The sequence below is a fragment of the Siphateles boraxobius genome, unplaced genomic scaffold (assembly GCF_051911475.1).
Source record: "Siphateles boraxobius isolate OS27281-9 unplaced genomic scaffold, OSU_SipBor_1 130, whole genome shotgun sequence".
In the NCBI taxonomy this organism is placed as follows: domain Eukaryota; kingdom Metazoa; phylum Chordata; class Actinopteri; order Cypriniformes; family Leuciscidae; genus Siphateles; species Siphateles boraxobius.
Genome location: NW_027508734.1, coordinates 9,319,749 through 9,346,166, shown reverse-complemented (window position 1 = coordinate 9,346,166; position 26,418 = coordinate 9,319,749). Strand labels below are relative to the sequence as shown.

General features: G+C 38.0%; 2 protein-coding genes across 2 annotated transcripts; one reads left to right on the top strand and one right to left on the bottom strand.

Moving 5' to 3' along the window:
- Positions 1–5: 5 nt before the first annotated feature.
- ndufs2 (NADH:ubiquinone oxidoreductase core subunit S2) lies at positions 6–26,119 on the bottom strand. The gene is made up of 14 exons (XM_077227767.1): positions 25,564–26,119; positions 23,058–23,161; positions 22,778–22,968; positions 22,044–22,164; positions 21,718–21,830; positions 19,938–20,012; positions 19,178–19,255; positions 18,901–18,986; positions 16,556–16,675; positions 16,043–16,172; positions 2,843–2,938; positions 2,238–2,321; positions 1,579–1,636; positions 6–175 (listed from the first exon to the last, which is right to left on the bottom strand). The coding sequence occupies exons 1-14, from the start codon at positions 25,662–25,664 to the stop codon at positions 138–140; spliced, it is 1,395 nt and encodes a 464-aa protein (XP_077083882.1). The 5' UTR covers positions 25,665–26,119; the 3' UTR covers positions 6–137.
- On the top strand, positions 8,751–11,142 carry LOC143736954 (uncharacterized). Its single transcript, XM_077227768.1, has 4 exons — positions 8,751–9,261; positions 9,463–9,606; positions 9,727–9,964; positions 10,368–11,142. The coding sequence occupies exons 1-4, from the start codon at positions 8,896–8,898 to the stop codon at positions 10,541–10,543; spliced, it is 924 nt and encodes a 307-aa protein (XP_077083883.1). The 5' UTR covers positions 8,751–8,895; the 3' UTR covers positions 10,544–11,142.
- Positions 26,120–26,418: the final 299 nt, after the last annotated feature.

Sequence of the window (26,418 nt, the reverse complement as noted above, 5' to 3'; positions counted from 1 at the left end):
TGCGCTTTTTCCCCAAGTTTTGAAATATTTATTAGGTTTCATAAGCATTTACACAGAGAAATAATAGGAACTTCTGTCGTAACATCACTAGAATGGATTGCAAAGACAGACAGTCATAATCAGACACTCAGCGCACCTCAACGGTCCACTTCACCAAACACGATGTCCTGAGTGCCTATGGGAAGAGACAACAGGATGTTTCAGGTCACCATCGCAACAGTTATTAAACACTGAAGATATTTCTTCATCCTATCCCAGTTTAAGTTTCAGAAACAATGCAATAAGCATAAGAAAAATGTTAAAAGTTCAATACTTTGCTACAGGAAATGGCAGGCTGAAATAGCTGACTGCAATATCCCTTATACTTCCTCTGTTGACATCACTACTGTCCACCTTAGTTTTCTTATTCATTTTAATTGGTCTTCCGGTTTCATCCTCTTCTAGAAAGGCCTATATTTCACTGCACAGAACAGCTCATGCTGCCTGATATTTTAATATATCGTTGTAATTATAAACACACTGGCTTGTAGGGCAAATAGTTTGTCATGCACTGTTATTCTTAATCGCGTGATTTCCCTATAGCGACTAATAAATCGGAAGTCGCACATTCGCATAAAAGCTCACTTCTGCATTGCTAAATAAAGTGGATGCATTTAGGATGAAAACGGTTCTGAGTTGCAGATGGACTTTGGATTCAATAATTATTCATATAATTATTATAATAATATTCAGTAATATTACTGCACTGACCAACACACTGATTAGAGTTGAGAATAATGCGTGTCAGATCCGCGTCACGCAGCCTAATAAACCTGCTGATGTCTGCGATTCATGTTAATCAAAGAACAAAAGACTAAGAAAATCCCTCACTGCTCTCGAATGAATAACTTTTGTAGCTTTAGTAAGGATTAATCTATATTCCATTTATCATTTCTGCAGTGAAGATTGTGCAGTGTTTGAGTATTTCATTTCTGAATATGTACCGTGAAAATCTTAAAGCACTGTCTACAAGCTTATATGGGTCATTTATTATAATGAGTTTATGTGAAGATTGTTTTAAGTTTGCTTAAATTAAAAGTTATATATTTTAAAGCCTATTTATTATTAAAACGGATAACTTTCAATTATACTGTAATGTTGAATGGCTGTAACTAATGGCTAAAATTGAGACATCAGTATCAGTGATACTGGCCTTCATTCATAGTGCTTAGAGTAAAAAGATAAATATTTACAAATAATTAATATATACTGTCTTTATGTTGTTTCTACATTATCATTATCTACATTTCTACATAGATTCATTGTGAAAAGTATTACAATATATAAATATATTAAAACCTTCAATGGTAGGTGCGATTAATTAGTTAATTTCATTTAATCGATTGAAAGCACTAATAAATATTTTATTATTATCATCAACTGTTACTGGCCTTTTATTAAATTTTCATACTTCAAACAAATGTGCAGTTCAGCAACAAATTGGTGTGACATGCAAATTGGTGTGACATGCTCTATTTACTAAAAAAGCAGACAGAACTGAGAAGCTGAACTGTAAAAGAGTGAAGAACTGGTTCTTACCGATGATGGCCACCACATCAGCAAGCATGTGTCCTTTTGACATTTTATCTAAACCAGCCTGAGAGAAACAGACCACAATTCGTGACATCAACACAAACAGGAAAAAGATCAAACCTGCTGTATTTGCAGCTTTTTTTTACATACACTACTATTCAAAAGTTTGGGGACACTAATTTGACTATGACTTACTTTTTTTTTTTTGAAGAAGAAGAAAAAGGAATCAATACTTTTGTTTAGCAACAATGCATTAAACTGAGACACAAATGCAGACAATCCTGGTTTCTAAAAAATTAAGCAGATTTTGTAAACTGTTTTCAACGTTTATAATAAGAAATGTTTCTTGAGCAGCAAATCATCATATCAGAATGATTTCTGAAGAATCATGTGACACTGAAGACTGGAGTAATGATGCTGAAAATTCAGCTTTACCATCACAGCAATAAATTACATTTAAAAAAATATATTCAAATAGAACAGTTATTTTAGATTGTAATATTACTGTTTTACTGTATTTTTGATCAAATACATGCAAAAACATAAAAGATTTTTCCGACCCCAAACTTTTGAATTGTAGTGCATGTTCTTTAAATTATTTAAAAGGCATATTTTATAATGTGTATTATTTTTGGTGAGTGCATTAATATAACTGATTTAATTACCAAGTGAGCAAAGCCAGGTGCCTTGATCTTGCAGCGGTAAGGCCGGCTGGACCCGTCAGACACCAGATACACACCAAACTCACCCTGCAGGACCACACAAACCAGTTTAGGGAAGGGAATTATGGGGAATATAACCATTCTGGGTCTGATTCCTCATAAGTCACATATGTGCATGAACTGCTAAGACTAGTCTTACAAGTAAGACATCAAATTTCTCTTCATAACTGTTTTTTAAGTCAGTTACATAAAAACATAGATTGATCCCGAAAAGTAAAACTGATTCGCCCAAACTAGTTGTTGATAAAAGTTCTTAAGACACGGTCATAACATTATGGCTTGATAGTAAGAGTCATAATTATTTGTGAATCAGACACTGGTCGTGCTGTGTTGCGGCAGTGTTGGATTAAAAACAGCACCACAAAAAAATACCTGTGCAAACCACCACAGAGACAATAACTTTAGAAACCCACATTCCCCACGTGTGCATGCTGACTAATAAATTCGCCAAAAACCTCACCATACTGGATGAAAAGAAGAGCAAAAACCACTGAACAACAATTTCTCTTGAGAACGGCTGGTGTGCAGGTCACTGTTGTCACACTCACCTTTGGTGCCTCTACAGCGGTGTACGTGGCTCCTGGAGGAACCTGGTAGCCTTCGGTGTACAGCTTAAAGTGATGAATGAGAGATTCCATTGACGTCTGCGTGAAAACAAAACACATCAAAGGACAAGAGGGACGTTAGTTTACGTTACAGGGCACGAAAATGAAAACTTCTGAAAACTATTTTTCTTAAAGGCAAAGTGTGCTTTTTATATTATATAATAGAAACGTTTTCTCATATCTTAATGAGCCCTTTTCATATTTCTGTGGTTTTCAGAAGAGGAAGTCGCCATAGTTGGGTAAACTTCTATAGTAGTGAACAGGAGATGCCAGCACATATCATTTTTGTAGTCTTATTAGCTCCAATACACACTGCCCAGCCAAAAAAAAAAAAAAAGGTTGGATTTGGATTTTTGTGATTGATGCACATTGATGCACCTCTTGATGGAAATAACATCTCAACATTTATTTCCATCAAAAGGCGCATGGTCTGGACTCAGAGGTGCCAATTCATGAATGAAAATGAATCTTCATCTCTTCTTTCACAATTTGAGCATGATTTATTTAATCATCCTGGAATATGGCCATGATGTGTCTTCCTACATGGATGTTTAAGAAATGAAAAGCTACACACTCCATCAGTTAGAGTTAGAAGATCTGTTGCCAAGACATAACATGCTAGAAACATTATAATCACTGCAATAACGATCAATCATAGACTATTAAGCATTTGTCTATTTAAATCCAAACAGCATATATATATATATATATATATATATATATATATATATATATATATATATATATATATATATATATATATGTAGCCTACACTGTCCGGGCAAAAAAAGTCACTGTTTTGTGGATTTAAATAGACAAATGCTTAATAGTCTATGATTGGATCGTTATTTCAGTGATTATTATGTTATTTACTGCCAAGGTAATATAACATATTATAGCGTTACAAGATGTGTATTACATTTTTATAAAATTAAAATATGAACAACTTTACCAGACTGATGTCGATAACTGTGAAAACGCATCACAGTCTGTGATGATGACTACTGTAAATGTAATGCCGCGATCTTTATATTGATAGGTAACGCTTCATATTAAGGGTAGACTATTGTAAATGATATTCTGTGAGCAAATTCAATTCTTCTTTGAGGAGAATAGTTTACTCACTAATTTTCAGCATGATATCGAGAGGGACACTCAACAGGAACAGCATTAACACAGATGACAGATGATTGCTTAGCACAAATTGATGACAATAACTTGGAGCAGTGTTGTTAGATTTTAGCTCAGCTTTTGATGTATTGGATCATAAATTATTGCTGGACAAACTGAAATGTTATAAATGTATTTCTCAGAGTGTACATTGATTTAAAAGTTCTCTGTCTAATAGGGGACAATGTGTATTTTATAATGGAAGTTAATCAGATGTGAAAAAGAATGTGGTGTGCCTCAAGAAAGTTGTTTAAGAGCATTATTATTATCTATTTTTACCAATGATCTTTCTCGTTTTAAAGTGTGCACGGACAGTCGTGTATGCAGATGATACAACATTATATTTCCCTGCAACATCAATTGAGCAATTGTCTACTGCTTTGGATAAGGAATTACAATTAGTTGTAAATTGGGTATTGAATAATAAGATGTTTCAAATTTGACAAAAACCGAAAGCATTGTGTTTGGATCAAATTTGGATCAAATTCGGGGGGGGGGATCACATTATGAAATAAATGTTTTTCTCCAAGTCAATCAAGCATTATATTATGATAATCAAGCATTATTAATGATAGAACTTTAGTAATTAGAACTAAAACTTGATAATCATGCATGATGGCTGGTCATTCAGTGTTTCTGCAAAAAAATAAATTAAAAAAAATATAATAGTAATTATTATTAAAAGATAATAATCCTACAACTAATTCTACTACTAAAAATGACAATATACAACAACATACCTGCAAACTAGTCGCTTTTCGGCGAAAATCGCCGTTTTAAATGGGAAAATGTCATCCACGTGAATCATGTAGATCCGAAGAGTTTTTATTTGGGGGGGGGGGGGGGATGGGGGAGTTGGCTGGCGTTGGTTTTGAATGACAAAAACTATGAAGAAAATCTATTGACAATTTCGCCAACGAATAAAAACTAGACGAAAATGTTAGATAGTGACGATTTTGGAAGCGATCCAGTCAGAAATGATGTCCTGCGTTTGTGGTAGATGCGCACATTTGAACTGTAACATGCTGATCTACCCAGCAGGACATGAGTTGGTCTCGTATTTCTGCGCGCGCACACCCGACCCGAAACGTGCAGCCCAGTGCCATAAAGAGAAAGAATTGCGACACGCTTTGATGTCGCCGCTATGGCTGTCACGTGGTTCATGTAAGCCCCAATAGTTCCAAAACATACGCTGGCTGTCATGTTCTTCTATAGGACAGACAGCAGCGATTACATTATTGAACGGTAAATATAAAATAAAACACACACCCAAGTACTTTTAAAGCTGTTACTGCATTATTGCATTTAGCATTTAGTGAATGTCAGTTTTGCATTTGGAGAGGCAGGGTGACAACGAAATACTGTATATTACTTAGATAAGTTTTAGGTTTTTTTTGGAGGGAAAAGCTTAGTGTTCATGTTCGCATGGGTAGTAGCACTGGCTTTAGCGGCTCATCTGATGATGGACGTCTCATGATATTTATTTTAGCACAACTGGGCTGTATTAGGCTATTGATCCGTGATCTTGCTTATAAATTCCGATTCAGCCATTAGCCTACCTCCGTGATCACGCAAAGAGGTCTGCAGTGGCGGTCCGTTCAGAATTCCAACCAACATAAAATAATAATAATTGTGTATGTGTATATATATATATATGAATGCATGTGTATTTATGTAGGCCTATATGTATTACACAAACACACATTTTGACAAATATGCATATATACACACATAACCCTAACCCATTTAAATAAATGAATTGTGTGTTTGTGTGTGTGTATGTATATATAATATTATATATATATATATATATATATATATATATATATATATTAGTGATCGACCGATGTATCGGTTTACCGATATTTTCCCGATATTTAAAGGGTAACTAAACCCTAAACCAACTTTTTTAGTTAATGATCTGTAAGAATAGGGTTTTATTAGTACTGTTCATTGATTCGAGTAACTTTTTTGACATTTGTGTATAAAGTGTTTTAATTCTACAATATATGGTGTAAAAACGTCTGAGTGCTGCCCTCTTCAGGTTGAACGGTGGCTACTGCAGTTGAATTTTCCTATTGGATGTTTGGGGTGGTTCGTGACGTAAGGGGTTGTTGGTGAGGTAGGCAAGTTCCATACAGACAGATGCGTCTCAGGTGCACGCCCCCCTCCGCTGGGCTCCGACCACTTTTCCAGCATTTTTCAAATATGGCCAGTGGGTGGAGTCAGGCTCTGACCAGGGGTTTAGTTACCCTTTAAGCATTTTCCCATAATCGGGTATCGGTTTTGTAATACCGGATTTGCCGATAAACAGCGCCATCTTGTGGCCGTTTTGAGAATTCCGCCATTGCAGCCCGCGCCTGAGGAGATCAGTCAACAACTCTGTGCAAAGTATCTGTTCTACTTGCTTTGCTTTAATTATTCAGGGTTTCCGCGGGGTCTTAAAAAGTCTAAAAAAGTCTAAAATTTCAAAATCACAATTTAAGGCCTTAAAAAGTCTTAAATTTGCTGAAGTATTGTGTTCTAGGTCTTAAATCATTTTAAACAGGTCTTAATTTTCCTACGTCCATGTATATCTCATTTAAATGCTCCCGCAGCGCTTTGGAATGTTTTTTTTTTTTTAATTCCGTGGTGTTGTAGTTTCTTATTTCGCTAGTCCAAACATAATTCGCTGTATTACGACTACAAAATAGACCAACATGCAACAGCCAATCAGCTTTGAGCTTTCGTGTCATTGGCGCGAGTCTCTCGGATACCACAGAAATACGTAAAACGGATTTTATTCAGCTATGGGGAAGTGCAAGTTTAGCGATACCTGGCTTGAAAAATCTGAATTTCGTGCTTGGTTAAAGCCAGTTGCAAATAACGCATTTGAAGCCTACTGCTTCTTATGCAAGAAAGCGATTAAATTGGGAACGTTGGGTGTACGGGCGCTGGAGTCTCATTCAAAAAGTGAAAAACATCTAACTGCTGTGAAGGGTCTCCAGCAAACGACAGCCATCAGCCAGTTCTTGCAAGTATCTTGCGGCTCCAGCACTACTTCTACACCTAGGCTAGGCCCACACAGTAGCTCCGCAACTCCCGCAATCGACCTCCGTGTTGCTTTTGGATCAGAGCCAACACTAAAAGCGGAGGTGCTCTGGGTTCTTCACACGGTGACAAGACACCAGTCCTACAGTGCGAATGAGGAAATCGGGGAATTGTTTCAAACAATGTTTCCGGACTCTGATACAGCTAAATCCTTCAGATGCGGGAAAGATAAAACGTCCTACATTACGCGCTTTGGAATAGCGGATTTTATAAAAAGAGAACTAATTTCCAAAATCACGGGACCATTCGTGCTGATGTTTGACGAAAGTCTGAATCGCACCACCAAAACGAAACAGCTGGACCTGCACGTACGTTTTTGGGAAGTCGGGCAGGTGCAGTCAAGATACCTGGGATCCCAGTTCATGGGTCATGCAACTGCCGAGGACTTAATGAAACATGTGAAAGTAAGTAAATGTTTTATTTTAGCAAATAAATAAATTTTAGCTAAAACTTGACTTTGTTTATAGATTTTTTTTCATTAGCAAAAGGGTTATTAGAGTGGTATTTTCTGTTGTATTAAAGGAGAACTCCGGTCAATTTTAACATTGAGCTCATTTTTTTTGTAAATTTGGAGTGCTGTCAGTACAGAGAACAACGACAAAAATCGGTGTTGCCTACACCGTGTTATCCTCTTTTTAAAATTAGTACCCTGTTGACTTAAATGGGGCGCGTTCTCTTGAATTGCTTAGTTACCAATGATCGCGCGCGTGAACTCGACAATCGACTACTGTGGACTTCGACCGAAAGCAGGAAGTAAATACGGTATGTGCGCTGGCACATACTGCACATATCATACACAGTCAGATTCACCGTGTTCACTCTGAATAGTCACTCACATGGCTGTGCACTTGTAATGACACATCAAGGATGTTAAGAGGCTAAAAGCAGGTTTAAAACTTGCCCCATTTAAGTCAACAGGGTGCAAATTTTAAAAAGAGGATAACACGGTGTAGGCAACACCGATTTTTGTCGTTGTTCTCTGTACTGACAGCACTCCAAATTTACAAAAAAATGAACTCAATGTTAAAATTGACCGGAGTTCTCCATTGAGTGGATTGTTTTGTTACCTATTTTTCTTAATTTCATATTGTTTTTACTACCTGTTGAACAGTATGGTGTCTACCTCCCTTATCTGTAACTGTGCTAGGTGGCTATTTTGCAAGAAATAATTCAATTAAACTTGTAATGTTATAGCACCAATGACAGTAGGAAGGAAGAAACATTGAACTGATCTATGGCTAAAAGGAATGACAATTACCTATCTTCCAAAGGCCTGGATAGTTGAGTATTAGGAAGGACAACTGTGTTGTAGAATACATAATATAGGCCTAGATACATGTTCCATGGGGCATAGTAAAAATGTATGTACATGGAATACATACACAAGTAAAAGAAAAGGAAGGGGGCCAGCATTCACGGTATAATGCATCTCTACTCATTTCTTGGTTAATTTTAAACAACACCAGAAATAACAGAATATGTCTGTCTGAATGAATGAATATGAATTGAAATTAAGTTTGTTTGTTTTTTACTCAGGAGTGTGTGGACCCCCTTGACCTAAGGAGACTGGTGTCCATTTCAATGGATTCAAGTTTTTTGAACTCTTCCAACAAGAATACGCAGAAAGGTATGGAGGTTCTCAACTTGTTGCTGTGGGGAGCTGTGGACTCCACACGTTACACAATGCTGTCAAAAGTGGCTTTTCCGTGTGGCAAGTAGAGAAACTGCTGAGATCCATGCACACATTATTCCACAATGTACCAGCAAGGAGAGAAGACTACACTGCTATGACCAAGTCAACCGTCTTCCCTTTATCTTTCTGTGGTCATCGGTGGCTTGAAAACCAGCCTGTGATAGAGAGGGCTCTTGAAGTTTGGCCATCACTTACACAGTATATGGATGCAGTGAGAAGAAAACAACTCCCAAACCCTGGGACAGCATCTTTTGACACAGTGCAGGAAGCCATGAATGATACTCTCATCGTCGCCAAGTTACACTTCTCCTTGACTGTTGCCAGGCTTTTCAGTCCCTTTTTGAAGAGGTATCAAACAGATGAGCCAGTGATGCCTTTCCTCAGCAATGACCTGGCTGAGTTGATCAAGGTAGTGATTTATACTTACATTACCAGCAAAGAACTATTGCCACTACTGATTAGGCCTAATTGATGTGTACACTTTAATGAAGAATAAGTAATTTCTTAAACTTGTATTAATTGTAATTATGATGTGACTTATATGGCTTAGATTTTTTATAAATGTGGATACAAGATACTTCCATTTACTTCTGAGATTATCTTTTGGCAGAGTCTACTGAGACGCTTTATTAAAAGAGATGTCCTCCAGGACATCACCACACTGCAGCTAACCAAGCTGGATGAAGCTGACAAGAAGAACTGGCTCCAACAAAAGGACATTGACATTGGCTTGGGTGCTGAGTCAGTCCTCAAGGTAGTGTGGTCATTTGGAAATATCTTTTTGAAGATACCTGCAGAAACCCTGAATGATGTTCAACAGCAGCAAATATAATTTTACTGTGCAAGGTATTGACTACTTTATTCTCACACCCAGAGCAGGAAAATGGTTGAGCTCAGAGTCCTTGAGTTTAAAAGAGACTGCATACAGGGACTTTCAAACATCGTAAGGAAAATGCAGGAGAAGAGCCCTCTCAGATATGCAACAGTTAGGCAGTTGGCGTGTCTGGACCCCTCTGTCATGTTCAGAGACCCAGACAAGTGCAAGAGGCAGATGAAATGTCTTGTTCAGACATTTCTGCAGGACAAGCAACTGACAGGAGGTGTTTTTGCTGGTAGGAATAGTTGTAGAAGAGGCTTTTGGCAAAAGTAAGAGGTCAGCACTGAGAAATATTTTGAATATTTGAATAATGTTGTTAACACAATCTGTTACGACCAGGACTTTTTTGGTTCTCCTTTTCAGTAGACTTATCTTTTGTTGTGTGCACTTCTTTTTTTTTTTCTAGTCAGGATTACATTTTTGAGTGCGGATCTGTTACTTTTGTCATATTCATGGTTAAGCACCTGTTCTGTGTGCAGAGGCGTACTTGGTTTTGAAATAGGCTTTGACATTGTCTACCATTATAAACAAATCTAGAGTCGTGATTCTGCTCATTATAACCATTACAGATTGTTGATATATTGTAATGATGGATTGCAATTATTTCTCAATATATTGTTTTCACTTTTTTGTTTCAGGGGATGTCATTCTCCAACAATTTGAAGCCTTCCTGTCTGTTGAGTGCAGAAGTGAGGAGTTCCTCACCTTTACACCAATGCAAAAGAGGCTTGACATCTTCTTGAGCAGTTTCATTGGAGCTTTTTGCTTTTTGCCAGAAGCTCCTGATTTTATCTCATGGACAGGCCACTGTTGAGAGAGGCTTTTCTGTTAATAAAGAGATCGAAACCTGCAACATGCAAGAGGACACTTTAGTTGCACAGAGGCTGGTATGCGACTATGTCACTCGACACGGGGGTGTTGCCAAAGTCCCCCTGACAAAAGAACTCTTGAGTTCGGTGGCATCAGCCAGGACCAGGTTCCGTCTTTACCTTGAGACAGAGAGAAAAAAGAAAGAGTCCCTTGTACAGGGCCAAAAGAGAAAGGTGGCAGAAGATCACTTGGAGGAACTCATAAAAAGGAGGAGGACTGTGCAAACAGTTGCTGAATGTCTTTTCAGAGATGCAGACAAATTTGCAGAGGAGGCTGAGGGCAAGGCTGGCAGTCAGATGGCTCAGCTAATAACCAAGTCAAATGCTCTGAGGAGGGCCAGCAAGGAAAAATCAGCTGAGCTCAAGAATATTGAGGAGGAGATTCTGGCCAAGAGAGAAGAGCTGAGATCAATGTAGTGCACACTCACGCATCCGCAAACTCACGTCAAGATGTTTTTTTTCTTTTTTCTGTAGTTCAAAAATGCATCTAAGCTGTCCTCAGTACTATGTTCAGTTTGAATAAATAAATTTTCTTTGCAAGTAATTTTGAAACTCTGCGTTTCCTTTGTACATTTTTTTATGTCGTGATATAGGTCTTAAATTTCATTCATAATGGGCTTAAAAAGGTCTTAAAAAGTCTTAAATTTGACTTTGTGAAACCTGCAGAAACCCTGTTATTCAACTTTATTTAACATAACAGGCATGCAGAAATGAGGTTTGAGACATAAATGCCTGATATAGTTTATGCAGCTTGGTTCTAAAAAATTGAGACGAACTCATGGAGTCACGTAGCGTAATCCGTCATGTCCTGCCCCAATAAAGACGTAACTTTACATTAATTAAATAAAACAGACATGAATGAGTGCATGTTGAAAATAAAAGCGCTGAATTTAATTCTTTATCTGTTGTATTTGCTCACCATTAGTCTCGAAAAAAAGTTTGTTCATATTGCTGAGCTGGGTTGATGATCAGGAATGCTCAAGCACGGCCACTGAATGAAACTTTTGACAAGATTATCTTGTTTAAACACCCTAGATTATATTATCATTTACTACATAGCAATTATTTCGCTAATACACATCTAAATATACCGCTTTGTGGAAATTAATCATTTATTATTTGCACGCGTGATCGCGGTTGAGTAGCCTATATATAGTTCTGTGAAAATGCGCATAGATAAACAGCACTTTGTCAGAAAGCATTTCATGCTTTCAGCTAAGCAGGTCGGCTAATCTGCTTAAAAGTAAAAAAAATAAAGTAATTTCATTAATTTACCAGCGAGCGTACTTCGGAAACACTGAAACTGAATGGGGTTCAATGCTGGAACTATCAGTGTTTGGAACTATAGGCTGCTCCACGACACGCGTTACTTCCGCATTCCAAAGTTAACTGCTCGTTAATAGCCTTAATAAGGATTAATTATATTCAGAGGTGGACAGTAACAAAGTACATTTACTTGAGTACTGTACTTAAGTACACTTTTTGAGTATCTGTAGTTTACTTGAGTATTATTTTTTCTGGAAACTTTTACTTTAACTTCACTACATTTGAAAGACAAATATCGTACTTTTTACTCCAATACATTTCTGTCAAGGTCCTTGAGTAGAAAGTAGTAACGTCAGTCAGTGGATGATTTTTTTTCAACGTGATTGTTTTTTTGCAGGTGACCGACAGTAATCACTCTTGTAGGGTCACGTGTTGTGAAGTCCGGCAATTTCCCATCATTTTTTCTTAGAACACTAATGAACTGGTGGCAAAATGGATAAAGACAGATCCTCGGCACAGTGCGCGCATCCATGGCACATAGGTCTTTCTGTTTTGCTGTTTGTTAAAGCAGTATTGCTGTTGGGTAGTTATACAGCTATGGTTGTGTAGCTGGCTTTTAAAGCATTTTGTATTTTTATATACCACTTGATTCAAATGTGCATGAATGGATATACATAGATGTGTACTTCTTTTGTTGGGGTGGTAGGAGTGTTAAATAAATAAAAAATGAAGATGATTATGGCTGTCTTTCTTTGTCAATTCAGTTGTTTAATTCCTATAGGTTTTATAACATTCTAAGAGCTCTTTATTCCTCAGATGCTACTAACTGGTAGGTGTATTCACTAGGTTGCTTCAGAGGCATGAGGAACCGTTAGTATTACATACAACAATAATAAAACAATGCATTGATATTTACTTTTTACTTTTGATACTTAAGTGCTTTTAAAAATGAGTACTTCTGTACTTTTACTTAAGTAAAAATCAGTCTTTACAACTTTTACTAGTAACGGAGTAATATTTGACCAGTAGTATCTGTACTTTCACTCAAGTAAGGAAGTTGCGTACTTTGTCCACCTCTGATTATATTTAATTCATACAAATAAATATGTCTGCTTGAAAGAATAAAGAATGATGTATGCAAGTAGTTATAAAGAATGCATATAGCATTCATTGAAAAGAAGACTGTGTTCTACTTTATGAAAAGTGGTTTTATTTAATTTTAAGATGTTTTTTTAAGTCACTGTAGTTAAATCTGTGTCTGTATTGCATGTTCAAACTCTAAAATCAATTATATTAACAGGTTAATAGATGTTTTATCCGGGATAAATGAAGAAGAAAAGGTTGTATTTTTTTCTTCTCGGCTTATGGGGTATACAATGCGTCACCTTTTTCAGACCTTCTGAGTTTGCACGTATGAACACATGAGCTGCTGGGTTCATGAATGTTAATCCCGTTGTCAGCGTTCACTCGAACTGATTTGCTGAAATTAAAACAGGGATGAGCGCCATCCAATGAGATTGCCGTTTGCGCATTAGTTCTGCCCACCCCCGGACAACCAGCATATCTTCTGCTTGTTCTTAAAAGCTGAATAATTACAGATGAACTCCGTTATTTTGACAGGAAAATACAAACAAGAATATCATTTACATGTAGCGCATTGATTTTGTGTGGTATGTAAGACTCTCGCTTTCTCTCTCTTTGCGTGTGTGAGAGAAACGAAACGGCGAGTCAAACATCTTCACACTAGAGTTTACGGTACGTCAAATACAGGTACGCTGAGCTGAACTTAAAATACTAGTACAGATCGATTGACGAAGAGAGAAACTCAAGCGCTCAGTCATTGCTAAACTTATACTTGGCATCTAACACACACACTTGCGGATAAAATCTAAGAATTTATTAGCCAATGGCTATTGATAGACATTATTTAGTCGCCCAGTGTGAAATTTACTCGCATTGTAGAGGGTTGAAACCACAGTTAAATCTGTCTGTAAAGAGTATGCCTATTGAACAGGTAGAGGAAATAAGACTTCTTGGTGTTATATTAGAAAGCAGGCTTAAGTGGTCAAAACAGATAGAAAATATGGTAACAGTTATGGGAAGAGGTCTGTTAGCCATGAAAAAAAAATCTAAAATTGTGCAAACAAAGGTTCTTACTTCTTTAGAGTACTGTCCAGTGGTGTTGGCGAGTGCATCAAGTAAATACTTAAATATAGCCGCACTTTCAACTAGGGATGGGAATCGAAAACCGGTTCCACTCGAGAACCGGTTCTAAATTTTACGATCCATCGATATTGTATGCCCTCGACGTTAACGAGTCCTCTTATCGATGCTCCTGCTCTGAGTCAGCCATAGTATGTACAGACCGTGAACTCACAACTGTCCCTTTTGTCCTTTATCAAGCACCATAGCACCGCGTCCAAAGATAATCTTTGTCCTGCAAAGTCTTATTTGATCAGTGAGTAAAATTGTCTCTCTCTGGTAATGTAGATGAACCGCTGCGCTTGTGACAGGGCGCATGTTAAACTGATCGAGCAGAGAGAGAGAGAGAGAGAGAGAGAGAGAGAGAGAGAGAGAGAGAGAGCCCCGGTCGCGCGCACGCACTCTCTCTCTTCGGAGCCAGGCGAAAGTAGGCTTCACCGTCTCAAAACTAAGCGCTGTCTTCCTCTCTCCCTCGCACATATTAATCAAAATAAACGACACGATGGTAAGGTAGGGAGACTAAAGTTTTATGTGGAGCATTCGGAGATTTGTTTTTCCTGAATTGCCGCTGGGTGTGAATTGTGCTAAAATACGTTGTCTTATCTTCTCTGAAAAGTCTTCCGCACATTCAGCTGACATAATCACACTTCAAATAAACGAAAAAAAACGATCCAGTGATGAAATGTTTTCTGTGATGACACACATCTTGTGGGATGTCCCAACTGACGGGATAATCACACAACGCGCACACGTCCGATAATGACACGTCCAATTCGCGAACTAATGACTCATTTGAACCGATTCGTTTTAATGAATGGTTAAAACAACTGATCTTTCCAACACTGAACTCACGGGACGTTTAATCGGTGTATAACTAATCGGTAACACTTTACAATAAGGTTCCATTTATTACAGAAATTACATAAAAAGTACAGTTTGCTTAGTCAAGTGTAAGCATTAAAACGACTTGTTTTTCCCCCCGAAAAAGACTACTTTTTCCCACACACTGCTATCAGGAATCGATAAGAGAATCGTTAAAGAATCGGATCGATAAGCAGAATCGTTAGTGGCATTGATATTGATAAAATCTTATCAATTCCCATCCCTACTTTCAACTGTAATAGTAGGGCTAATATAATAAGAATGCACAAAACTTTAGGTTGGCCACTGGTGAAGGATAGGGTGATTATCTCCCTGCTTTGTTTTATAAGAAATATAACAGTGTCTAGAGTTCTTAATGTCCTGTACTGTCAACTTTTGTAAAGTAGTACTAGTCATAATTTTAATACCAGGCAGGCATCAAAGAGATGTTTCAAAATCCAATGCAAAACAAAGGACTGAGGAATGAAAATATGGAAAGACTCGCCATCGGATATTACATATTTTTTAACATGTAAAATGAGGTTTAAAAAATCTTTAAATGAATATTTAAATGGCAAAATATCACAACAATAAATTGTTGATTTTGTATGTTTAAGTGACTGGACTTTTATTGTTGTTGAATAATGTAGTTCTGTATTTTTACTTGTTGGGACCCCAGGAAGAGTAGCCACTATCTAGGTAGAGGCTAATAGGGATCCAAATAAACAAACAAACTACTTTCTTTGAACCCCCCCCCAACATCGTATTTTGATGTCCTTCAGGGGCTAATGTCCATGGAATATGAAGAGACAATTATAATTAAGCCATTTAAAGGTTTTGTTTAACACTGTGGTGCTTCAAAACATTGTTCGTTTGAGCATCTCGACAAAGAAATATTGACTCAATCATTGGCTTGAGTTTGGGGCAAGACTGTATGACTGACCAAAGAAAATGAGGGGAGTGTTTGGAAAAAACTGTTTGAAAAAGTTGTTTAGTTACATAATAGGTGCAAAAATGACACATGGCACCTTTAAATAAACTTTCATTTAATTCAAATCATTAGGAAATCAAATGTCTTGCCATTTGAACATAAGATACATATGCAAACATCTTACCTTCATCTCAGATCTCTTGGGTGGGGCTATTTTGGCATCATCTACCTTAATCTCTCCGGCAGGCATTTTGTTGAGACTCTGAAGCATGATACGCAGAGACTGCCTCATTTCCTCAACACGACACAGATATCTGAAAGTTCATATTTGTCACTAATAAAATCCAATAAAGCATAGGATTACTTTCTATATTTGAACGCAATACATTTTCTGGTAAAAACAAAACCAATCCGTTATATAACGTTATTTACAGTACAAACTCCTCATGTATAACGTAATATGAAATTACATTTCGTCGGATTGTCTCACGTTTTCGCACCATATTTTTATCTTTTTTTTTAAAAACACTCATGACTCCACATTTCACACGTGATACCATCAGCATATGTGGTGAGAAAAATGAGCAGAGTCTAAGACCAATTTTTAGCCTGTGGTTGCATTTAGATTTCCTGTCATTGAGCTTCCTGTAACTCGTAAACCCAATCTAAAACAGAAAACAGTGACATGTGTGGTCACCTGTCGTAGCAGTCGCCATTACTTCCAACGGCCACGTCAAACTCCACCTCGTCGTATTTGTCGTATGGTTGACTCTTCCTCAGATCCCATTTAATACCAGAACCTCTGAGCATCACTCCGCTGAAAGAGATCAAGAGCGATTTATCATCAGGCTCAAAACCTGCATGGCTTACTAAACCACCAGATATAGTAACAGCTGTGATGTTCAACTTGAATCAATAATGTTAATTTGTAGTCAGGGACTATATTATGTAGTATTAGCGCCAAAGGATGAAGGTCCTTAAAGGGATACTTCAGGATTTAGCATTAAGCTTTGCATCAGTAGAAAACCAGTAGTATTTTTGAATTACCGTGCTTCCCCCCCTCATATCCCCCTGATATGAGAGATTTATGTATTTTTAGTCTGGGAAAAATCCTCCGATGACGCAAAAATCATCATTTTGCGTCATCGGAGGATTTTTGGGCCAGAGGCTTAAAACTACAGCCAGTACTAGTAGCTAGTTCCGCATGTTTTCACCAAGCCCATATGGGGCGGGATCTCACTCACAGAAAGTAAAGATAGTGTCAGCCATCTTTCTGTTGAAGCTAAGCTAACAGGCTCTTGCTCTGTGTAGAAAGTTTGTATAGTAGTCTAATCACGATTTACGAGTTTTGAAGTTGAAATAGCAGAAGGGGATTTCGAAGATCTGTTGCGCGAATCTGATGCTCGCGGCTACCTGTACGAGCCGCAATACAGCGACGAACAGTTTCGGGAGATGGAGGAACAAGAGGCGGCCGGAGCAGCTGCTGCAGCAGGGGAGCAAGACCTGACTCGAGCCCGGCCAGACTCCAGCTGGGGCGGACTGGTGGTGTCAGTGCTCTCGCTGTGCGCCTATGGAAACAGATAGAGAGTCCTATTGCTGTCGCGAATTTCAGTGATGTCATTTTCTTCTGGACGAAATTGGAAACGCCAGCCAAAGCCCGCAGGGACAAATGGACGGCTTAGTGTAAAGTGAGTATTTGGTTTGTTTTTCTTTTTTTTACTAAGACGTAATGAACAGAGTTTGGACTTTTGGAGTTTGGACTCTCGGCATTATCACAATGTTCTTCACGCGTAGTCAGCTGAGCTGTTGTTGTTATATTTACTATGCTAGCATACTGTATGTGCAAATAGTTCGCATTGCTAACGTTGTGCTTAACGTTACTGTTTTGTAGAAAATATCGCCGACGCCTAACAGCCTACCGTCACTTTATGGAATGGGTCCTGCAAGGCGAGGGACATAGTAAAGGCAATCGTCTTGTTTTGTCCACCTGTGTTGTCCAGGATATAAGACGGACATATCCAGCCTCCTGACGGGCAATATTGTGAATAAGGAAACAGCTGAAGCTCTGGAAGAGCTTTGAGTGTAAAAGTGTTAATATTCTTTATATTTTTAATTAAAAGTTATAACTCACATTGGTTGTGGTTCTTTTTATAAACCTTTACTGTTACTAGAGTATGTATTAGCCTAGAGAATGTGTGGAATTTTGTTTCGGATACTGCCGCCTGTAACCGGTAGGCGTGGTTAGGGAGCAAAGCAAGTGCATTCTGGGAGTTGTTGTCTTTCAGCCACATGAGTAAAAAATATATTTTCTGCCTTTTCTCACTCTAGAATGCTTCAATTTCAAAAATAATTTCACATTTCTACTATATAAATGATCACTATTAAATACACATTCATCTTCCCAGAGCTGAAGTATCCCTTTAATTGATTTGCATGAAAACATAAAGGGCTGTCAATCTATTAAATCTATATTTAAATGCAACATTGATGCATTCAGTTCCAAGAAATCTAAATATATGACTAATTTGTGTGGACGACAGTGTCAATGATGCAATGCTGCTCTTTACACACACAAACGCCCCCCAAAATATTCTCTTTAAACTGTAAACTTGAATATTATACTGTACTGTGTAGAATTAACTGTAAACTTCTCGGTTTATTTACTTATTATTAACATTATAATTATAAAACATGCCAAGTTATTTTTCTCATCATTATTATAAATAATAATACATGTATCATTTATTATACAGTGTGGTCTACGATTAACATCTCATTAATATACAGTGCTGCACTTGACTTGTGGGTGATTTGAGCCATACTGACTAATAATCTCACCATACAAAGATTCAATCGAAATGCGTTAATGCAAATTACTTTGCTTCCGTTCCTGTTTGTGTTTGATTTATATATAAATTGGTCTGTCTCCATTACTTACTGTCAGCTTATCTACTATAGTAACTTCTGTGTACTACTTGTAATAGTAATACTTGAGCTGCAGCTCTGACCAATCAGATTGACTTCATAATAATACAGTTTTACCTGAAGCCGCAATTGAGTGCATCCTCTGCCCCAATAACACCAATGCCAACAGTTCTGTTCTTCCAGATACGATTATTGGTCAGCATCTGAAACAATAACGGAGGGTGAATTCATTTAGAAACTCCATATAATTACTGCCAATCAACTGAAAACATGCATTTGGAAAAAGAAACATTAATCTACATGCTCAGTTAGACAAATGTCATATTTTAGAGATATATTTAATACTAACTAGCACTTTTCTTGAGTAAAACCGATTGCATTTCGGTGCACATACCTCCTCAAGTTCATCAATGCGAATAGAGAAATTCTTGCACCATTCGTAGATGTCGTCCATGAGACCAAGAGGCAAGTCCTGCAATCAGCAGGTTGAGGCAGACAAGTTATAATATTTCAGTATAACCAGAAAAGATAAGGATTTTTCAGTTGAATGACAGTAGCTATGTTTCCATCCAAAGTTGCGAATTTGAATTGTGCTAAAAATTGGAATATTGAATAAAAATTTGCAAATACGGCACAAGAACAAAACAAAATTGTCACTTAATGGAAAAGTGGCACAAAATATCTGTAATAAAAATGGAAGTTGCTGCAATCGGGGAAGCCACTCCTCCATCATAAATGACTATGTTTGGGAATACAATCGTTTGAGACGCTTCTAATTAAACCCAACCATTTTGAAGACAAATTTTGTCTCAGGCATTTCAGAATGATCAAACCAACAATTGAGATTTTGTGCGATGAAACTGATCCTTTGGTTAGACCAATTATCCAATCACATCCACTGTTAAAGCAATGTCACTTGAGGTTTTTTTTTGGTGCATCGAGGGATTTATACGGTAAATGTGTCTCCATTGTAATTTATGCACATCTCCTCTTATGTGGATAAAAAATGATCCGCCTCAATTGAGCGCACAAGTTTTTTACGCTCATTTTTTAGAATTCATGTGAATCTTGCCATCTTTTTATGCGATATCCCAAAATTAGCATAAAAATAAGTGGATGGAAAGAAAACATGGCTAATGTTCATCAAACTGTACCTGATGAACTCCACCGGGTCTGACGTATGCAGCATGCATCCTGGCTCCAGACACTCTCTCATAGAACTCAAACATCTGCAAGATACCAACAAACAGACAATTCAATGGTAACTAGGCTCCACACAAACAAACAACAGATTAGTATCATCTTGTCACCTTGAAAAAGGCTGAAACTAAAGATTTAAACAAGCCAGGTTTTAATTTTTAGTATTTTATTTTAAAAGAGAAAGTTATTACATCCTCCCCAATGTTGTCCGCCAGTGTGAAAACCTAAGAATTTATATACTTAGGCTATGCTATACATCATGTAAAAAGTGTATATTTAAATATACACAGATGAGCCAAAACATTATGACCACCTGCCTAATGTGCTGTTGGTCCTTTGCTGACCCGCCGAGGCGTGGACTCCTGAAGGTGTCCTGTGGTGTCTTACAACAAGACATCAGCAGCTGATCCTTCAAGTCCTGTAGGTTGCGAGGTGGAGCCGCTGTGGATCAAACTTGTTGGTCCAGCACATCTCACAGATGCTCAGTTGGATTGAGATCCGGGGAGTTTGGAGGCCGAGCAACACCTTGATCTCCGCATCATGTTCCTCACACCATTCCTGAACAATCTGTGCTGTGTGGCAGGTGCTTTATCCTGCTGAAAGAGCCACTTCCAGCAGGGTCATGAAGGGATATACCTAGTCTGATACAATCTTTAGGTAGGCGGCATCACACTCCCTCCACCAGCTTGTCGTCGTCCTACAGTGATCCTACAGTGATCTTCCACACCGCCAAGGTCCAGTTCCGATGCTCACGTGCCCATTGTAGGCGCTTTCGACGGTGGACATGGCTCATCATAGACACTCTGATTGGTCTACGATAGAGATGCACGGATGGGCTATTATTTCATCCGCAACCGCATCACAAAACTCATCATCCGTCCGCCATCCATCCGCACCAACGTTTTTTGACCAATTTTCAAAGCCGCACCCGCCCGCCATCCGCTGATTTTTTTAAGGTCTATGGGCGATGCAAGGCGCTGCTGACGTGAGCCGCGAGGCTAGAAAGCTCTTGCCTGTTCTAGAAAGGATATGGATGTACTTTTCGGATGTAGGTAACAATATTTAACAATGTATATATTTTTTTTCATTTGATTGGTTCAACCACCACCACCCACCCGAATTTAATACAAATATTATTTTTCGTCATGTCATCCGCCCGATCCGCGCATCTCTAGCATCTTCAGTGGCTTTCTCCCATAACCATCATTAAAGTTTTATGTGACTTTCTTTTGGCTTGCACCATACGGGATAGCCTTCGTTGCCCTCGTGCATCGATTACCCTTGGGTTCCAACACCCTGTCGCTGTTTGTGGTTTGTCCCTCCTTGGACACTGTTGGTAAATCCTCACCACTGCTGACCAGGAACGAACCTTGTCATTTCAGAGATACTCTGACCCAGTCGCCTTGCCATAACAATTTGGCCCTTGTCAAAGTCGCTCAGATTTTTATTCCTGCCCATTTCTCCTGCATCCAACTCGTTGATTATGATAACTGATTGTTTGTTTCCCATCTAATATACCCAGACCTTAATATGTGGCCTTGTTAGGAGATGATCAACGAAATTCGCTTCACCTGTGACTGCTCATAATGTTTTGGCTCATCAGCGTAAACACTACATTCGAAACCAATAAAGTATTTTTTTTTTAAAAAGACAAAAACTTATCTTTCTATCTTAATAATATTAATTTATACCCCATTACAACATTTGCTGTAAAAAACAAATAAAGGTTTTTACCTTCTCTCTCTCCTCAAACAACCAGAAGAAGGGAGTCATGGCACCGATGTCAAGGGCGTGGGTGGTGACGCCCATGATGTGGTTCAGGATACGGGTCATTTCTCCATACAGCACTGCGGAGGCCATATAACACATTTATGCAGCTGATATAACCAATCAGACATTCAAAAACAATCAATGCAAACTCGATTCCTTGTGGAACTGTAACATTGTTTATGCAATTTTTGGGGGATTTCTTTTAGCAAAATGAACTGGTTTAAATCTCACTTTCAACTCGATTAAAGAATGCAAACCAGATTGAAAGCGTTCTAGTTGTTGTTCCTCACCTCTGATCCACTGTGCACGGGGAGGAGCCTGGATGTTAAGAAGCTTTTCTACAGCTAGAGAATATGCCTGCTCATTACACATCATGGACACATAGTCAAGCCTGTCGAAGTATGGAAGTGCCTGCAGAAACACAAACACACAAGACAGCATTACAGCCAATAATATTCGATCACAGACAACATCATAAATGACAGCTTATTAATGACTTATAACACAGCCAAAAGTTTGTGATGTACAGCATAACATTTCAATAATTTAAGTCCAACAGACAGTTTTATCCAAGGTGACTTATATTGCATTAAATATATACATTTTATCAATAGAGTGCCACAATGTGGGTTCCACTTTATATAAAGAGCTACATTTTGCAAAAAAAAAAAAAATCTCTTTCCATGAATTAAGTGGTAGTAGTAGTAGAAGTAGTAGGCCCCAATATATGATATAATCACGATTCTTATGCCACCATGTGATACTATTGCGATTTTAAACAATTTGTGATATGCTGAGTATTGCAAAAAAAAAAAAATTGTGATATATTGCAAATGCCCCAAAAGGAAAACTTTGTTCACGCAATTTATTTTTAATCTAATAAGATACAATTATTTTCACATCAATCTCCATATCAATCTCCTTCATCCCTTCCTTTTTCTATATTTTCTTCCTTAAATTTTAAAATAGAAATTTGATATTTGCACACTGAATTAAGCAGTTGATAATATAGTGTCTTAAGTACCTGTAAATACGTCTTGTACTCAATGAGTTTCTCTGTGCCGCGGTGCAGGAGGCCAATGTGAGGGTCGCACTTCTTCACCGACTCTCCGCTGAGCTCCATCACCAGACGCAGCACTCCGTGAGCCGCCGGGTGTTGAGGGCCGAAGTTGATGGTGAGGTTGGACACCTCCTTCTCTGCTGGTGGGTCCTTATCTGAAAGAGATGAAAATCTTTTCAATATTGTGGTCGGCCTCATATGGTGATTGTGTAAATGGAAGTCACTAAGCCAAAATCAAACCAACCGTTCCAAGGTGGAGGAGCCCACTTCTCAGTGATGACACTGGGGTACATCACAGCTCCAGCGTACTGCTCTGCCCACTCCACATCTGGCTGCCATTGCTTCTGCCTGAACAGACAGGAAAACAACACATTAGCTGAGTCTCAAATGACACACTATACAGATACACCATCAGTTCCCAACAGGGGGGTCGCGGCCCACAAGGGGGCGTCAGCGAGCTCTTTGGGGGGTCGTGTCATATTTTGAAAAGTGTTGAACAGTGAGCATTAAAGCAGCAGTCCGTAACTTTCTTGTGTTCAAAATTTAATAAAGTTGTACAATGAGCGAGTACATCATGAATCCATTTTCAAAACCGTGTTTTTGTCTTATCCTGAGTCACTTTGGTACACCTATAATAAGTGTTTATATTGGGACTATTTTACACTGGTTCGGGTCGTACCGCTGCGGTGTAGCCTAGTGCCTGCGTGACTCGTCATAGACATAAACAGAGAGAAGTAGCTCCGGCTACAATGTTCTTCCGCAAGACGCATTATTCTGTTAATAAACTCATGTTTATTAATCGCTAGAGAGCCAAACGATCATATTACATTAGCAAATTTTATTCACAATCCCCTGGCTGACCAAAAAATGGGTTTTCAACGAGGTCCCAGACACCAGTCATTTTGTTATACCCCATATTAATTATTTTTTCCTTACACACCAGTGTGAATACTGATATTTTTGTTATTGCATTTCAAATAGGGCCAATTAATAGGCTACTCCTAGGCTTACGTTTTTAAATTACAAATGGCCTACTGATGTTTTTGTTATAGTATTTTCAATATTATACGCTATTATTTGTGCATAAACATATCTGGTTATAGTAATAAACATACTGTTTGTTTAAAAACAAAACATTTTGTCATCTTTGCTGCAAGCTTACAAGAGCGACAATATCATTAAATGTGAAGGGGGGCCCTAAAATATATTCTTGGGGAAAAGGGGGTCTCAGACAAAAAAAGGTCGGGAACCGCTGCTATTCACTATGTACGGTAACAGTTTATTTTACAATGTCATTGTTACATATGTTACATGAAGTTACTAAAGTAATAACTATATATTTGCATAATTACATGCAACTAACCCTAAACCAAACCCTAATCCTAACCCTATAGCAAGTACGTGTAGTTACTTAATATTACTCAGTAGGCTACTTAAATGTATAAGTAAAGTGTAACAAAGACACCTTAAAGGAATAGTTGACATGATGACAGAATTATAATTTTGAAGTGAACTATTCCTTTTAAATTAAGTGTAACCCTATGTACCCAACCATGTAGTGTACGAACTTTATAAGGTAATTTGGTCATTCAACAAATAGCACACAACAAAATGTATACTACAATACGACATAAAATAGCCTAGTGCAAAAGTATGCAAATTGGGACACACCCATTGATTTTCATTGACTTGCATACATAATACACTCAAACTTCAAGAACAAGTGCGAGTTTACAAATTACAAGATGTAAGCATTTACACAGTGGCCTCATTATGTATTTGTAAGCCGCACTTATAAGTTATAAATTATCTAATGCCACAAAACTAATGCTTTTTAAAGTCGGCATGAAACGGGAATATGTGAGTCTTTTCTTCCATATTGTGACATAGCCGAGTAAAACAAATTCTCTTATGAATTGATTGGATGGTTGTGGATTGCTATTGGCCGATCTCATGTGAGTGACAGGTTGTCCCGCCCTCATGTCAGTACACACATCAGAGAAGAGAAGTCATTTTGATTAAAGACTGCAAGGACACATGAATTAAAAGAAACATTATGTGCACTGATAAATCATTTATAATAAATGCTGCAATATTCCACAAAAAAAAAAAAATGAATGAAATGAAAGTTTTGATTTCTCTTTTAAAAAATGCCAAAAACTTTGTCTTCATTTTGAACTATATTAATCGCTTTAAAATTAAACAACAAAACACATTAAACTGAAATGTTTAGTTGGAATTGTGCTTTTTCCCCCTTAAAAAAAGAAATGCCATTTGGCTTGATGTTTTGTTATCTAATGCAATGACATTCAAACAATTGATGTGTGGCTTCAGTACTTTTTGTAGGCCAGTTTTTCTACGTATATTAAGATGTTCGCGTTGTCGGACATTTCAAAACATTAAGCAAAGCCGATGCACAAGTAGTTGAAAAAGAAGCCGACGAAATGTTAAATCCATGATTTAAACTAGGAGTTGTTTGTTTACTGCTCATGTTTCATCTCCACCGGCAAACGTTACATAGTCATTTTCAGCAGTTGATCAAAACTTTGGTGGAGGGGGGAAATGACAATCAAATACTGTCATGCAATAATAAGAATTAACAGGTAGTTTAGTACATTTCCATGCTTGATAGAAACGCGAAGTCGCAGAAATACTGGTTATCTAATCCTGATAACATTGCCAGAAGCAAGCCGTTATCTAACGAAACCAATGCTGAGATTTCACGGTACTGGTGACTATAATGTGTGTACCTCTTCTGAAGCAGAGCACAGGCTGGAGTGCTGAGGTTACTGTTTAAAATGACTGAAGGACGTCCGAGTCTGGAGAGCGACCTCAGCATTGTCGCCGCCATCTTCCCTCCTGTCAGACAGAAAGCGGCTGTTTCTGCGCTGATCTCGTAACGGAGGATAGCTTTACTCTGGCTCTGTCGACATCTGCCGGCAGGAGGATTAAACTAAAGACATAATATACATTATTTATTAAATCGAAGCTGTGGGTTCACTGCGCATTATAACTACGCACAGATGCCACTAGGTGTCAGTCGACTCTGTAGTTATAGTTTTTTTTAAAGTATTTGTTGTGAAATGTTTGCCATCAGCATTATCGGAGTTAGACAGGAGAACCGGACTAATTCGAGTCTTGAGCGAATCGTTCTTTTGAGTCAGTTGCTTTCAATGAATTTGACCAGGGGTGTCCTGTCCAATCCTGCTCCTGGAGTGGGTCACTGTCCTGCAGAGTTCAACTAGCTTACTAGGCATACTAGAGACTTCAAGGCAGGCGTGTTGAGGCAAACTGGAGCTCAACTCTGGACACTGAGGAGGGCAGTCCAGACTCCAGTCCACCCCCTGAATTAGGCGAATCGAGCTGACTGATTCGTTAATGAATCGACTCTTGCGCTCAATTCACGAACTTAAAGATCATATTCACTGTACAGTTACACAGCTAGTGTCTATGGTATACCATGATATATGGTACATTTTAATACGTTATGTTAGTTATATTTGTTGTTATTTTTCCAGATATGATGTAATTGTTTATATAATATTTTTATAGCTGACATATTACACCACCGTTCAAAGGTTTGGTGTTAGTAAGATAAAAATAAA

Bases quoted from the DNA above. Each gene is read 5' to 3' on its own strand.
- ndufs2 (XM_077227767.1), bottom strand. From the start codon at position 25,664: ATGGCGGCGACAATGCTGAGGTCGCTCTCCAGACTCGGACGTCCTTCA. The intron at 19,256-19,937 runs GTACAGTTTGAT...TGCTGATTGCAG, and splicing joins GACCCGGTGGAGTTCATCAG to GACTTGCCTCTTGGTCTCAT. The intron at 2,939-16,042 runs GTAAGATGTTTG...GTTTTCACGCAG, and splicing joins CCAAGAGATCTGAGATGAAG to ACGTCAATGGAATCTCTCAT.
- LOC143736954 (XM_077227768.1), top strand. From the start codon at position 8,896: ATGCACACATTATTCCACAATGTACCAGCAAGGAGAGAAGACTACACT. The intron at 9,262-9,462 runs GTAGTGATTTAT...ATCTTTTGGCAG, and splicing joins ACCTGGCTGAGTTGATCAAG to AGTCTACTGAGACGCTTTAT. The intron at 9,607-9,726 runs GTAGTGTGGTCA...TCTCACACCCAG, and splicing joins GTGCTGAGTCAGTCCTCAAG to AGCAGGAAAATGGTTGAGCT.